Consider the following 16,373-nt stretch of genomic DNA (forward strand, 5'->3'; position numbering starts at 1 on the left):
GCTGGCACTGATAATTAATTTCTTTAGTTAAATATTTGGACCACCAGGCAATCCCTTCCAGTCATATGCCAAGGTAGGCAAAATTTGAGCATAGATGTGGCACCTCCTTGGTTCCTCAAATAACAGTCACTTCAAAGCTTGCACACTGTGACTCATCTAAGCTCTGAAAATATTCAGAGTCCAAAGTGCCAGAAGTGCTTCTCTACTCTACCAAAAATTCATTCATGTATCTGTAGTGTAAAAAATTCATTCATGTGATTATCTGTGTAAGGTTTGTTTCCTACAAGATTTCCAAGCTTAACAACATAGAAACAAAATAGCTCTCAGGATGGCTCTTTAATTGGTAGTATTCCCAGATCCACAAAGTATTCCATGCTTCAGGATAATGTTTTTAATTCTCTGCTCGTATAATTTGCTAGGCTCCTGCCCGAACAGCCCAGGCTAATCAAATCTTGAATCTAAGCAGGGTCCAGCCCTGGTCAATATTTGGTTGGGAGACCACCAAGGAATACCAATGTCACTGCAGAGGCAGGCTATAGTAAACCATTCTGTTTCTGTTTCTTGTCTTGAAAACTACATAGGTGGTTATCATAAGTTGTCTGGACTGGATGGCACTTTACACCCACAATACTGTCATGCTACATTTGCTTTTAAAAATGAAGTTGTTCTCTTTGTGAGTATTCTACAATGATATCTTGTCTGGCAGAAAATATGCGTGTGCCTGGTTTACACTGAAGTAGAAATGAAATGATAGAACTCTCAGTTATACCAGTTCAGATTGTTGGGGACAGGAGAAGGGTGGAAATCAAATTAACCTTTTTTCTTTGATGTATGCATTTGTACTCTGTGCTCTGTCTACAACAAAATTAACTTTTAAACATCCAATAGGAGCTGGAAATATTAAAGCATTATAAAATAAATCCAGTTAATATTTAAGATTAGTGGCTCTATGTAATACCCTTTTAAAAAAAGCTCTCCTCCTTTTTTTTTGGACTAAAAGAGATTTCTCACTGGTAGAACAGGAAATCGTATTCCTCCCTCCTTGGGATCAAGAGATCAAATGAACTTGTCCAGTTGAACACCTTTAGGATTTTACCCCATGCTCTGCTGTATATGCAGGCCTGGATTTTCTCTTGCTTGTAAAGGAGGAAATCTTTTTGCTAGTTTGTTTTTTCTCTTCTACCAAACTTTCTGTCAATATTTTGCTTCTTTCTCAGTAGATTTATTTTTCTATGTAGGTAACATTCTTTTCCAGTCAGCAGCATTGAGAAACTCGATATATTGATACACAGATTCAAGGAAAGGGGGAACAGTAGCTTTGAAAATATTTTCTAAATCTTGTTTTTTGTTCCTTTCCCCGCCAGGATTTACAGATAGAGCGAGAAAGAACTGTGTACAATATATCTGGTGGTTGCACAGCCCTTATTGTGGTGTACTTACTAGGAAAGCTCTATGTATAATGCTGGGATAGCAGGTAAGCCAAGTTCATGGGATGCTCCACTTAGACTTAGTAAGGATGAACCATTTTAAAGAGCAGTCACAATAACAGCCCTGCCAAGATTAATGCTGGTATCAGAATTTGAATGGATCTCAAATTTATTTTATGATTTTTTTCATGACATACCCTGCCTCCCAGAAGCAATATTTCAGAAGACATTTGGGCTGTACCAGGAGTTGACGGAGTTGTGCTCCAGAAATCTGTCAATCAGTAGATATGTTCCTGTCAGGGTGATTTGAGATGTATTCCTAACTCAGTGTAACTGTTTAAAACTACAAATCAATACTGCTACAAGTATATGTAACCAGCCTGCTTTATGTTGCCACTGCCATCTGGAGCATTCTTTCCATGATCTATACTTTGTGACTTTACATGCTTTGTAGATAACTAGACTTTCCCTGACACCCTAGTCTCATGAGAAACAGTGTTGTATCTGTTATCTTGTGTGGGCAGGAAGCCAGGTGGCTTTCTGTTACTATCTGTCACCGACCTTGGGGTGCCTTAGCTTCGTGGACTGTTTTTCGCAACTTCTTGGGAAAGTGGGAGGGAGAACTTGCAACAGGATAAAGGGGATGGTAAAAGCCAGGTGTAAAGATGAGAACAGACTTCTTGTTTTGGGAACTGGTAAACACATGTTTTTGCTTTTGCAACTGTATGTTATCTGCTGCTGGCTGGCATACTTCCCGGAATGGTTTGGTGAGACTGTTAAGGTCGAGGGGGGTGGTTGAGTGCTTGCTTAGAAAAAGTTCTGTAGTTTTTATCTCATTCCTAGCAAGTCCTTGGATAGAGCTCACTCCTCACCGTGGAGGAACATGAGGTGAGGCAAGTTTTGAGGGCTGTGAATCCAAGAAAGGCTGCTGGACCGGATGGTATTCCCGGTCGGGTGTTAAAGGAATGCGCTAACCAACTGGCTGGTGTTTTTACTGGGATCTTTAATCGATCTTTATCCCAGTCCACCATTCCATCTTGTTTGAAGGCTTCCATCATTGTTCCACTACCAAAGAGATTTCCTGCTGACAATCTTCAGGATTATAGACCAGTGGCACTCACCCCCATCATCATGAAGTGTTTTGAAAAACTGGTCCATAGGCATATTAGTTCTTGCCTTCCAGATACATTTGATAAACATCAGTTCGCATATCGGACAAACAGATCTACGGAGGACGCCATTGCCATTTGTCTCTACACTGCTTTGACGATCTGAAACAACAGGGGAATTATATGCAATGCTCTTTTAAGTGGACTTTAGTTCCAAGATTTAATACAATCTTGCCACAAAGACTGGTGACAAAACTAGATCTTGACTCACATTCAATCTGTTTGTGGATTAGGGACTTCTTTGTCTGATCGCTCCTTAGAGGATTAGACTGGGAAATCGGGTTTAATCAGTTCTTACTCTAAATATGGGAACGCCACAGGGCTGTGTGTTGAGTCCTTTATTGTTCACCCTTTATACATATGATTGTACTCCTGTCTATCATAGTAACACCATTATCAAATTTGCCGATGACACAACGGTGGTGGGGCTCATCTCTGGAGGGGATGAGTCTGCCTATTGGAGTGAGGTGGACCGACTGCTCTCATGGTGCAGGGAAAATAACCTGGTTCTTAATACTAACAAGACAAAGGAGCTTATAGCCTGTGAATCTTAGCCCCCGACATAAATGGAGATCAAGTAGAGCGGTGGCTAGTTTTCAATTTCTACAGCATGGATTAAAGAGGACTTGACCTGGGGCGCATAGACTGCCGTGGTGGTTAAGAAGGCCCAGCAAAGACTGGGTACTATCTGAGACTTTTAAGGAAGCAAATAACTGGATGGAAAACTCCTGGTGTCCTTTACCGCTGTGCTATAGAGAGTGTCTTAAACTCACTGCAGCTGTGTATGGTTCTCCAGTTGCACAGTGGCAGATAGGAAGGTGCTCCAAAGGGTGATCACTACTGCACAAAGGATTATCGGCTGCCCTCTCTCCTTGGAAGAACTCTATAATTCCCGAAGCCTTAAAAAAGCCCAAAATATTCTGAGGGACCCGTCTCATCCAGCACACTCTCTTTTTGAACTGTTACCATCTGGCAGACGATACAGGTCTATCAAAACTAGGACAAAGAGGCTTAGAGACAGCTTCTACTCTAGAGCTGTGGCTATGCTAAACTCCGCGGCTTTGTGTTGATGTGTTTGGGGCTGTGTAGGGATGGGTGGAGGAAGGGGAAAGTGAGGATGATGTATGAGTCTGAAATTGGGTGCATCGAGGAATGCTGCTGTAAATTTCGTTGTGCGTGCACAATGACAATAAAAATGCTTATGCTTAGAGCTTCAGCCTGCAAAAAACATCCTATTTTTCAATGGTGATCCCCACATGAACTGCCCAAGTGGTGCCTGTGGCAGGGTGAGTCATTGTGTTTGCCCACAGTGCCATTTTAGGCAGTTATACCCTTGGATTTAGATTCAGTACTGCATCACCAGGAGACTTGGGTAAGGATATATGGAGCTGGATATCGAGCCTACATCAGAATCAGGTTTTCCGAGGCCTAGGAATTCACTCCCATCAGCCCCTACCAGCATGGCCAATTGGCCATGCTGACAGAGGCTGATGGGAATTGTAGTTCCTGAACATCTGGAGAGCCGCAGGTTCCCTACCCCTGCTTTAGACTATCATCACTATCACTTGATGAACTCCTGTCTGCTTGAATACTGTCTCCCTCCCCATCATAACTCAGTTTAAAGCCCTTCTGATCAGGTTTGTGAGCCTCCTGGCAAAGATGTTTCTACCTTCAGGTGTGAGGTGCAATTAGTAAATGATTGCCATCCAGGTGCATCCCAACTTTCAAGGATAATTCATAATCTAGGAAAGAGCATGAGGTCAAAATGAAGTCAATAGCACTGTTCAGACCTGTTCAGACCAGTATGTGAATTCTCCAGATATATTGCCCTGGGTTAGTTCATTAAGAAGGTCTAGCTTATATGCCAGTTGGACAAGATGCCAACCTTTCCTATTTAGTTTAGCATCTTCGGAAAGTCTGGGTGGTAAAATTCTTAATGATTCATAGTCTGGAAGGGTAAAATTAAAATGATCAAATAAATCTTCATCAGAGGAGCCAGGTTTGCATTAAAAGCACCAGCAGTTATAACTAGAGCATCTGAAAAAGCAGTAACAGGTTATTCAAGTATTCCCCAAAAAGACAGCAGATGTCTTCAACTTCACAGATTGTGCCCTGAGAGAGCAGGTGTACATTAACTACCAGGAATCTATGGTGGTTGAATGAGCCCACAGGATGGATGAGTTAAGGGCAGTAGAAAAAGCACAAAGTTTTGCAGACAAAAGAAGAGCCAAATGTCCCTCGGCTCTGCCCTTTCCTCCCCCAGGAATAGCTGGGAGGCTAAATGTATCAAAACTGTCATTGTGGAGGGATACTTGGCACCTTATCTCTTATAGGCAGATAATATCTTGTTGAATTAGACAGAAATCAAAGGAGGTATCAGCTGAATTAAATAGCCACGCTGCGATATTCCATATTAGGAACTTGAGTTTTCTAGAGGATCTTCATTTAAAGGGCTCCAGGTAAAGTCTTCCTCTATTCAAAGGTTTGAAATTTTGTCAGTAGTTTTGTTTTGTGGGCATACTGTCTGTGGGAAAGGATGTTTCTTCTGTAGGCTAAAGTGGGAATCCAGTGCTGGGGAATGTGATAGAACCAAATTCTAGGCCATTGTATTAACACAAATAAATATTTCTAACTGGTTAATCTGCTTTGTCTCCTCCATAGTCTCCTTCATAGGGGGATGTGTTCAAGTTGGTTGTAGGACATTCTCTGGAGCACTGGTAATTATACTAGAAATTTTAGGATGCAGTTGTTGCCCTTGGATTTCCAGACCTGATAGTTTGTCATTATGCAAGGCCATTGAACTATGTCCTTGGGTAGAGCTGGTACTGAGAAACAAAAGGTCCTCTATTGTCAAAGGCTTTCACGGCCGGATTCAACTGGTTCTGGTGGGTTTTCCAGGCTGTGTGGCCGTGGTCTGGTGGATTTTGTTCCTAACATTTTGCTTGCATCTGTGGCTGGCATCTTCAGAGGTGTATCACAGAGAAAAGTCTGTTTCACACTGTGTCATTTTCTCTGTGATACACCTCTGAAGATGCCAGTCACAGATGCAGGCGAAGTGTTAGGAACAAAATCTACCAGACCACAGCCACACAGCCTGGAAAACCCACCAGAATCAAAAGGTCCTATGGTTGTAAGAATTTGGACTCTATCTTGGAACATAAGTTGCCCAGTGATCACTTTAGTTCATTAAAGGTGGTGTCCATTCTTATACATTTTCCAGACTATAAAGTTCTTAACAAATTAAAAGTCTGAATATCTGAGGTTAAATTATTCTTGTGTCAGGGACTGTTTTAATTTTAGTTCCTATCCTGCCAACTATGTGGGACGTAGTCTGAAGCTTAACATTTGGCCTTCCTGCTGATATTGCCTCTGGATTAGGAGGTGGAATTAATGAAAAGATAGATTCATTAGCAAAAACTCTTAACTGATATTTGAAAAATTGCAAGAAATTTACTCATACTAAGCCGCATTATCAGAATTATGGGGCAGTTGAAGGTTAGAATAATGTGCTGCCCATATGGTGTTTTAGTTAGTTTCTCAATTTTTTTCAAGATCAATCGATATACTCTACCTCCGATCTTAGTAATTGGCTCAGAGAGAGCTTAATGGCATGACTATTTGTCTTTCAGCCTCTGCTGAAGTGATTTTCAGTTATATATAAGGCTACTTGATTTTTTGGATGCCTCCATGCAGGACCGGATTTAATCAACAATCTCGTTGGCATACTTTTGTGTTTTAGAAAAGAAGCCATTGCAGTCATGGCAGACATTCAGCAAATGTTTTATTCCTTTTGGGTCAAAGGAGACCATAGAGTTTATCTCCGTTTCCTGTGGTTTAAGGATCCACATCAGATATCTGAAGTGCAAGAATATAGCATGTGCATGCATGTTTTTAGAAACAGTCCCTCGCCAGCCATTGCAAACTATGGACTCAAGAAAACAGCACAGTTCTTAGATCACCAATATGGGCCAGAGGTATGTCGATTTGTTTGCAGAGACTTTTATGTAGATTATGCATTAAAATCTACACCCACACCACAAGAAGCAATTGATCTTCTCAGAAACATGCATCAGATGTTAGCCACAGCCAACATAAGATTATATAAGATTGTTTCAAACAGCCCAGAAATGTTGCAAGCCTTTCCCAAAGAAGACAGAGCAAAGGGAATGGAAACCTTAGAATTAGGACAAGAATTTGAACTAATACAGAGAAGCCTAGGTTTATGTTGGAATGTTGTGCAAGACAAATTTCCTTTTCGAGTTCCAGATACACAGAAAAGCTTCATACAAAGAGGAGTGTTATCTACTGTTCACAGTATCTGTGACCATCTTGGATTTGCTGCACCAGTTGTTATCCAAGGAAAGTGTTTGTTGAGAGAGTTAACTCATGACATAAAGGACTGGGATCAACCTCTGTCAGATCTTGAAAAGTCCAGATGGGAAAACTGGAAATCAGCACTTGCAGCCTTGGAACAAGTCAACAAACAAGGAGATATGTTGGGTGCTGTGTGGTTTCCGGGCTGTATGGCCGTGTTCTAGCCATACAGCCCGGAAACCACACAGCACCCAAGTGATTCCGGCCGAGAAAGCCTTCGACAATACAAGGAGATATGTATTTATCTCGCCCAGCTCATGGATTCCCAATGGTTGAGAGAGCTAGATTTTTTGAGAAATCCAGAATACTCTTCAGTGGCTCGTGCAGTTGAATTCTGCAATCAAGTTTGTTAGTTGGAATAGTTGATGTTAGGTATTAGTGATAGATAAGTAATTAATAGATGTAAAACTTCCATAAGAAGTTTTAGACGGGGAGTGTCATGCCCCCAGAGAAGTTCTTGCTATTTTCTTATTACACCTCAGTTGTCCCTATAGTTTATTTTATTTTATTAATTTTGTATACTGCTCTCCCCTTAAGGGCTCAGGGTGGTGAACAATAGTTTTAAAACATACATAAAAACATAATTTAAAACATCATAACAAAAACCCATAAAAAGAACCCATAAAATGCAGATGGCATCTGACTGCTCTCCCCTTCCCAACCCCTGTGCCCACAGGAGGCCAGATTGAAAGGTAGATGTATTTAACCAGGCTGGCCAAATGCCTGGCGGAACAGGTCCGTCTTACAGGCCTTCAAAAACTCTGCAAGTCCCACAGGGCCCTGATCTTCTTAGGGAGCCTGTTCCACCAGGTAGGGGCCAGGGCTGAAAAAGCTCTGGCCCTCATAGAGGCCAGTCTGATCTTTTTTGGGGCCAGGGATCACGATTAGGTCCTCCTCCAAGGAGCAGAGGGGCCTGACAGGGAAATATGGGGAGAGGCGGTCCCTCAGGTATGTAGGTCCGAGGCCATGAATGGCCTTAAAGGTCAAGACCAACACTTTAAACACAATCTGGAACTCGATCGGCAGCCAGTGCAGATAGTATAGGATTGGTGTAATCTGCTCCCTGCTCGAATTAGCTGTAAGCAGTCTGGCTGCCGCATTCTGGATGAGTTTTAATTTCCAGATCATGGCTAAAGGCAAGCCCGCGTAGAGCGAGTTACAATAGTCTAACCTGGAGGTGACTGTTGTGTGGATCACAGTGGCTAGATCAGGACGGGAGAGGTACAGGGCCAGTTGCCGTGCCTGCTGCAGATGGTAGAAAGCCATCTGGGCCATCCGGGTGACCTGGGCCTCCAGCGATAAAGCCGGGTCTAGAATCACCCCTAGGCTTTTGGCAGATGAGGCAAGCTGTAAACCTCACCATGCAGCATTGGCAGGCCAAAGGATGCTGGACATTCTCCCTGACCCAGCCACAGGACCTTCGTCTTTGTAGGATTTAACTTCAGCCAACTTGCACTCAACCAACCAGCAATAGCGTCTAAACAATGCTGGAGAGCATCAGTGGCTGAAGACACGTGGCTCTCCATCTGCGTACTGTTGGCACTGCAGCCCAAAACTCCAGACTAAAGCTGCCAGTGGGTGCATGTAGATGTTAAAAAGCATCAGGGAGAGAATCGCTCCCTGCGGCACCCCACATGTTATGGGATGACACCTGGAGTTCTCTCCCCCCGATGCCCCTGCAGTCCCCAGCCTTGGAAAAATGAAGCCAGTCAGCACAAGGCTCCCCTGAACTCCAATACCGGTTAGGCGGTAGACCAAAAGGTCATGATCTACCACATTGAACGAGTGAGATCTAACAACACCAGCAGTGCTGAACTTCCTCTATCCAAGTGAAGCCGGAGTTCATCCATGATGGCAACCAACACCGTCTCAGTCCCATAAGCTGTGCGGAAGCCGGACTGGAAAGGATCCAATACATTTGCATCATCCAGGAACTGCTTTAGCTGATCCGCCACCACTCGCTCAATTACCTTACCCAGAAACGGAAGATTTGAAACTGGGCGGTAATTGGCCAGATCCCAAGGATCTAACAGTGGTCTTTTCAGGAGCGGGCGGACCACCGACTCTTTAAGCTAACCTGGGAAAAGGCCTTTGTCAAGGGAGTTGTTGACAATATCCAACAGGTGGCTCTGTAGCTCCCCCTGCTAGCTTTCACCAACCAGGAAGGGCATGGGTCAAAAGGACAAGTGGTAGATTGTGCAGCGTACAGCGTCCTGTCCACATCCATCTGGTCAAGTGGGCTGAAGTGGTCCAAACAAGGACCCAAAGACAGTTAGTATGGGTTTAGTTCCTTTTGTATAGTGTTCTAACTGTAGTTAGACCCTGTCCCTTTAAGAAGCCCCCTAGAGGCAACAGCCTCACAGTTTTCCTTATTACCCAGAAGTGCTCCAGTTCAGTTAATTTAGTCTAAGGTGCCAGTGGTGCTGGAAGGCTGCAATATCTCTTACGTCTAAGATGTATAAGGAGTATAAAAATGTAAGATGTAGTGTGTATGAAGAGCATTAAGTTTAAGGTGATACAGAAAGGAACCAAGAGAAAGCACAGACAAAGTGGACTTTCTTGAAAGAAGTCAAGAAAGAATCAAAGTCTCAAGCTTCAAGTTGTTCCAGTCAAACAAGTACTTTATTTTAGTCAGACCCTGGGAGGAGTTAGGGTCTCAATTCTTCTATGGGAGAAGTGCTGGCTTCTCTTACTCTCTCTCTCTCCTTGGACCACTTCACTTCTGGAATGGTAAATATCACTTCATCGCTGTCCTGCCCAGCCTACATTTACGCTTCGCAGAGCCCCAGCCCCTGTGCCCCCGGCTGCTTCCAAGACCCCTTACGCTCACAGATGTCGCTTAGGGCTGTGTTTGTTTTGCGGAGAGTCAGGTCATCTCACTGTGGTCTGCCCCACCAAACCTCCACCTGCAAAACCACCTACCAAAGCTCCCCCAGCGCCCAAAACGTCCACGGCGAAGCTGCCTAGGCCGAAGAAAGGTGCTACAAAGTTGGCTCTTTCACCGGATCCTATTCTAGCATATTCCGAAGAGGAAGCTTCCGGTACTGGTCTCATCGCCATCCCCGTGCCTCCACCCACTGTGCGACTGTCCGGAGAATGGGTGAGTGATGGGGAAACCATTAGAACTTACCATGGCTTTGCCTAACCCCCTGAAAAATACCAGGATGTTTGTCCAAGCCTTGATTGACTCATGGAGTTATCATTGACTCATGCATCCCACTGTAGTGGAAGGGCTGGGTTCAGAAACAATTCCACTACGCCAACCCATCCACTTCTCCCAGAAGGACGGGAGCCCACTTGGAGGTACAGCTGCAATGTATAAAACTGAGAAGGTGTTACTCCAGTGTGCCCAGCATTGTAGTCCCTATTCCCAAACATCCAATAGTTTTGGACATGTCATGGCTACAGGATCATGACCCTACCATTAAATGGGTTGATCGCATTGTCTGTTTCACGGCCTCTTCTTGTGGAGAGCATGCATGAATTGATCCTCCACTACCACCCACAGCTGATGTTCCTCCACAGGTGCAGAGTGTGGAGGGTTTTGCTATCCCCACTCCTTATTGAGATTTGCACCGTGTCTTTGAGGAAACTGAATGTAACACCTCCCTCCTCATAGACCCACTGACTGTAAGACTGACCTGATCCCAGGTGCCAAATTGCCCAAAGGTAGACTGTATCCTATGAGCCGACTTGAAGACACAGCCCAACGGGACTTTCTTGAAAAAAAATTGGCTTGTAATTTCATATGGCTACTTTGCGGCGCTGGCTGGAGGGCGCCACCCTCCCTCCCGTTCGAGGTCTGGATAGATCACAAGAACCTATTGGCCCTTAGTATTCCTGGTAGATTGTCAGCAAAGCAGTTGCATTGGGCTGATTTCTTTTCCCGCTTTAAGTTTATGGTTCATTTTTTCTGGGGCTCGCTGACGCTCTCTCGTGCCTCCCGGTTGAGGCGGGTGAGGGTGTGGAATTACGTTCTGAACCCTGTACCATACTCACACCCACCTAGCTTGGATTGGCTGTCACTCATGCCCAGACCCGCCTGCAGCACGAGTCGTCACCTCCTGCACTCCCCATGGCTCCATCCTCCTTGCTCTCCTCCTTCTTGGAGGTGGGAAAACAGCCCGTTTCACCACAGGAAGGTGGTACATCTCTGATACTTTGTGACTGTTTATGGAGGAAGGGCGACTGTTTGTCCCGCCCCCGCTGCGCAACCTCATAATCCACAGGGGCACGATTCATTTTGACTTTTTGAAGACATGGCACCTCCTAAGGAGACAGTTTTGGTGGCGTACATTGAGGCTTATTATCGGGGTTGTTCTGTTTGCGCTACTGCCAAATCTGCTTTGGGGAAACCCCATGGACTCTTGCACCCTATCTCAGCACCAGATGGCCCTTGGTGGGTGATCTCTATGGATTTTATCACTGATCTCCCTGACAGCCATAGGAAAACCATGATTTGAATGGTGGTGGACCTGTTTTCGAAACAGGCTTGTTTGATCCCTTCCGCCTCCATTCTCTCTGTTCCCCAGTTGGCCAAGTTGTTCATTCAGCATTCAGCAGGTTGCATTCTGCTCCTGAGAAAATAATCTCAGACTGGGGCCCCCAATTCGTGTCAAAGTTTTGGAAATTGTTTCTTCACCTGTTGGGTGTTGACCAGGGTCTGACATCACCATACCACGCTCAATCAGATGGCCAGTCGGAGCCAGACTCTGGAACAATACCTCAGGTGCTATAGTAACTACCACCAGGATAATTGGGTAGATTTCTTGCCCTATGCAGAATAAGCTTACAATAATGCGGTTCACAGTAGCACGGGCAAGACCCGCTTTGAGGTGGTTACTGGACGGTCTGCAAAACCTCTTCCCTTTCTTGGTCAATCGCCAGTAGACCCCCCCGGATCAACAGAATTGGATACAAAACATTGTTGATGGCTGGGACGCTATTTTGCGTGCCCTGCAGAAAGCTAAAGACAACAGGCTGATAAACACTGGCAGCCCATGTCCTTACATGTGAGGGATTGGGTGAATTTGTCTACCAAGAACTTACGTGACATTCATAAGTACACTAAATAAGGCCATAAATGTATTGATCCTTTTCAGATTGTAAAGTTTATTAACAATGTTACTGCTCGGTTGGCATTGCCTAAGGCATTAAGCAAAATATACCGTTTTTCATTGCAGTTTGCTAAAAAAGGCTCGCGCTTCTGATGTCTGGCATTCCCTGCCTCCCTGACCAGCTCCTCGGATGATTGACAGGGCCAAACACTATGACGTGGAAGAAATCCTTGATTCCCGCCTCTATTGAAACCGCCTACAATATCTGATTTCATGGGTGGGGTTTTCAAAACATTGATGGGAGAAGGGACAGCCAGATCCTCCACCCTTTGGTGCTTGGAAAGCACAGTCAGGGGAAGGAACAGTTAGATCCTTAATGCTGTGCTGAGCAAACTCAGGGCTGCGTGGAGGTTCTTTTCCCCACCCAAGCCGTATGGAAAAGCGTGGGTGGGTGAATGGACACCAAGATCCTTCATGTGGCACTGAACAACTCTGTGCCACTTGAAGAATTTTTCCCTGCCTGTTCTTTCCAAGCCCTTTGAGACTCAGAAAGCATGGGGAAGGGACAGCCAGATCCTCCATGTGATGCTAAATATAATCAGTGCCATATGATGGATCTGTTCCCTGCTGAAGCTTTCCAAGCCCTCTGGACAGGGGCACTGCTAACAGGGGCAGTTCTCTCTCTCTCCCTCCCCCCCCCCCCGCCCCTGTTTTGCAAGCCTCCTAGGGTTTGGGAAACAGAGGGGGAGAACTGAACAATTGTGGGTTTAATTTTTTTTAACCCAAATATTTTTCAGTAATAGCTGAACAAAGTTGGTAGATATTGGCTTTATTTGACTTTATAGAAAAATTTTGGGTTAAAAAACACAAACCCAAAATTTACTGATAATTTTTATTAGTGCTGCTGCCTAGTCTTGTACCTTCAGAACAATATAGTAACAGTCAAATCAGCTACACCTAGAGGCCTCTTGATAGTTTTTAGGGAAATTTCTCATTTGATAAGCGGATCTCTGGAATTTGTTCGATTAACTTCTTGGAAATCAATAATAGTATTATCTATAATCAGTTGACTATATGCATCTAAATTGTTGAAGAAGTTACTTTCCATAAGTCATGCAACATTATGTTCAAAAATTAAAGCGTCTAAACATCTGTTTCAATCCAAGTAGGAAAAAATCTGGATTATGAAGTTTCTAAAGTAGAGATATATCGTTACATGCAGTTTAACTTTTTCAATTTCCCTTGGATTTAGAGAAAATCTGATAAAAATGTTATACCAATGGTGCTTGTCACAGCATCAATTACCTAAAATCTACAGAGATGAACATGATACTGTTGAGAAAACCAGAGACTGTTGAGAAAACCATGATACTGTTGAGAAAACCAGAGACTGTTGAGAAAACTCAGCAATGAAGGAATAAGAGGGGAAGTCCTCCTATGGATTAAAAACTGGTTGAGAAACAGGAAACAAAGAGTGGGTGTAAATGGGAAGTTCTCACAATGGAGAGATGTCGGGAGTGGTGTCCCCCAAGGATCCGTTTTGGGACCAGTGCTCTTTAACCTATTCATAAATGACCTGGAAGTAGGGGTGGGTAGCGTGGTGGCCAAGTTTGCAGATTATACCAAATTATGTAGGGTGGTGAGAACCACAAAGGATTGCGAAGAGCTCCAAGTAAACCTTGATAAATTAGGTGAGTGGGCTCAGAAATGGCAAATGCAGTTCAATGTAGCAAAATGTAAAGTGATGCACATAGGGGCAAAAAATCCAAACTTCACATACACGCTACAGGGGTCAGTGCTATCAGTCACAGACCAGGAAAGGGATTTAGGCGTCTTAGTTGATAGTTCCATGGGAATGTCAACTCAATGCATGGCAGCTGTAAAAAAAAGGCAAACTCTATGCTGGGGATCATTAGAAAAGGAATTGATAATAAAACTGCAAAGATTGTCATGCCCTTATATAAAGCAGTGGTGCGACCGCACTTGGAGTACTGTGTCCAGTTCTGGTCGCCACATCTCAAAAAGGATATTGAGGAGATAGAAAAAGTGCAGAGAAGGGCAACAAGGATGATTGAAGGATTGGAGCACCTTCCTTATGAGGAGAGGCTGCAGCGTTTGGGACTCTTTCTTTTGGAGAGGAGGCGGCTGAGGGGGGATATGATTGAAGTCTACAAAATTATGCATGGGGTAGAAAATGTTGACAGAGAGACATTTCTCTCTCTTTCTCACAATACTAGAACCAGGGGGCATTCATTGAAAATGCTGGGGGGAAGAATTAGGACTAATAAAAGGAAACACTTCTTCACGCAACGTGTGATTGGTGTTTGGAATATGCTGCCACAGGAGGTGGTGATGGCCACTAACCTGGATAGCTTTAAAAAGGGCTTGGACAGATTTATGGAGGAGAAGTCGATCTATGGCTACCAATCTTGATCCTCCTTGATCTGAGATTGCAAATGCCTTAACAGACCAGGTGATCGGGAGCAACAGCCGCAGAAGGCCATTGTGTTCACATCCTACATGTGAGCTCCCAAAGGCACCTGGTGGGCCACTGCGAGTAGCAGAGAGCTGGACTAGATGGACTCTGGTCTGATCCAGCTGGCTTGTTCTTATGTTCTTATGATATATGATGGTACTATAAATCACCTAATGCAGATTGCTTACTCTTGTGGTGGACAATGTGACAGAGCAAACATTTATTGATTCTCTGTCATAGATTATTTGAAAAAGGGTTTTGGTATAGACTTCCTTGTTTCAGCTGAAGTTACCGTATATTGTCAAGCTATATTGCTATGATAAGCGTAATCTAATTTCCCTTATGTTGACAGTTGCTAGTGTAGTAATTGCACATTATTGGAAATCTGATTTAAACCTCACAGTTGAAGAGTGGACTGTGGACTTGCATTTCCTTGAATCAAAGCCTTTCTTTGAATCATTCTGACTAATTTAAAAACAGTTTATGATGGGTTGCAACAACAGAAAATTTGGAAACTTTTCTTGTAATGTATAACTATAACATTAATATAATGAATTAAACTAAAAAACTATTGCATTTTGCAAAAATAAAAATAATCTCTCTCTCTGTATATATATTTCATTTAAAATCATCCTTTCCTGCTGGGTAGATCTAAAATAGTATAGATCCAAAGCTCCCACAGAAAATTTGGTCAACGTTTCTTGTAAAAACTTTATAATGTGTAACTATAATGTTAACGTAATGGATTATTTAAGCTACAACAAACTGTCTATTTTGCAAAAATAAAATAAAAGTTGTGTGTTTGTGTATGTATATCATTTATAACCATCTTTCCCTCCAGTGTAGATTCAAAGCAGTTTACAGTGTTTTCCTCTTCTCCATTTTATGAGTGTAATTGATATCCCCTTTGGTAGATTCCAAGTAACGCTGGTATTTAAAATGGGTTTTACTCTATCATCTCCATTTGCTGCAAGAATGGGTATATTCTGACATGACAGGAAAGCAGATTTCATGAAATATTTGAAAATACGTTAGAGGTCATCATATACCACTGGGATAATCGTTGCCATGAGATTCAATCACCTTTGTTAGACATTCTTTTTTTCCCTTTGGAAAAGGCAATTTTAACAAACTGGAACAGCTAGAGAAGCTATGGGTGTGCCATCTCTGCTTTGCCAGAAATCATTAACAGTTCATTAAAAAGGTATGTTCATCAGAATTGAATTTCAGTTCAATCACAATGTATTCTGGATATTACAGGGCCATAATAATCCGAAATGGAGAAATTATTCCAGTGTCTTCAGAATTCACTCCAGAAACAGAACGTCAGCGTCTGCAGTATCTGGTAAGAGCCATAAAAATTAGAAATTTATCTGAAATTTATTGTACCTTTTATCTGGAATTTATTTTACCTTTAACACCATTCTGAATATTGGGTTGGATCCAACCAGTTTTTCTGTGTCTGAAAATGGGAGGAAAAAAGAAAAGAAAATGAAAAAAGCTATTCTGAGGCACTTGGGACTTCCATGGACAAAATCTAAATCTGTCAGGACTGTAGTAAGGAGGAGAATTAAGTGAGATTAAATTTTAAAAAATGGCTGGATTCAACACATTCAGAGAAATAGAGTCTTCTAATCTTGAGTAGCAACCAGGTTTCTGGCAACTCATTAAGATACCATAATCCACAGGCACACCATCATTTGGAAGATGTAAGTTCAGATGTTTGTTTATTTCAAAATTGTTGGTGCAGAAACCACTGTATAATCCTATATAACTACTGTATAATCCTATACAATTCTGTTTGTCTTCCAACTAATTTGATGCAGAGATTTTCATAGGAATTATTGTGCTAAAATGACACTGATGCTTT

The 16,373-nt window shown here is 43.0% G+C and overlaps 1 protein-coding gene across 1 annotated transcript in view; it reads left to right on the plus strand.

The window, feature by feature from the left end:
- The window catches only part of PPM1H (protein phosphatase, Mg2+/Mn2+ dependent 1H), a 78,315-nt gene that overhangs the window by 30,079 nt on the left and 31,863 nt on the right, over positions 1-16,373 (plus strand). Inside the window, 2 exon segments of the mRNA XM_048501574.1 lie at positions 1,365-1,474; positions 15,764-15,848. Coding sequence (XP_048357531.1) covers positions 1,365-1,474; positions 15,764-15,848 — 195 coding nt within the window.

Source organism: Sphaerodactylus townsendi, linkage group LG06, assembly GCF_021028975.2.
Source record: "Sphaerodactylus townsendi isolate TG3544 linkage group LG06, MPM_Stown_v2.3, whole genome shotgun sequence".
Taxonomy (NCBI): Eukaryota; Metazoa; Chordata; class Lepidosauria; order Squamata; family Sphaerodactylidae; genus Sphaerodactylus; species Sphaerodactylus townsendi.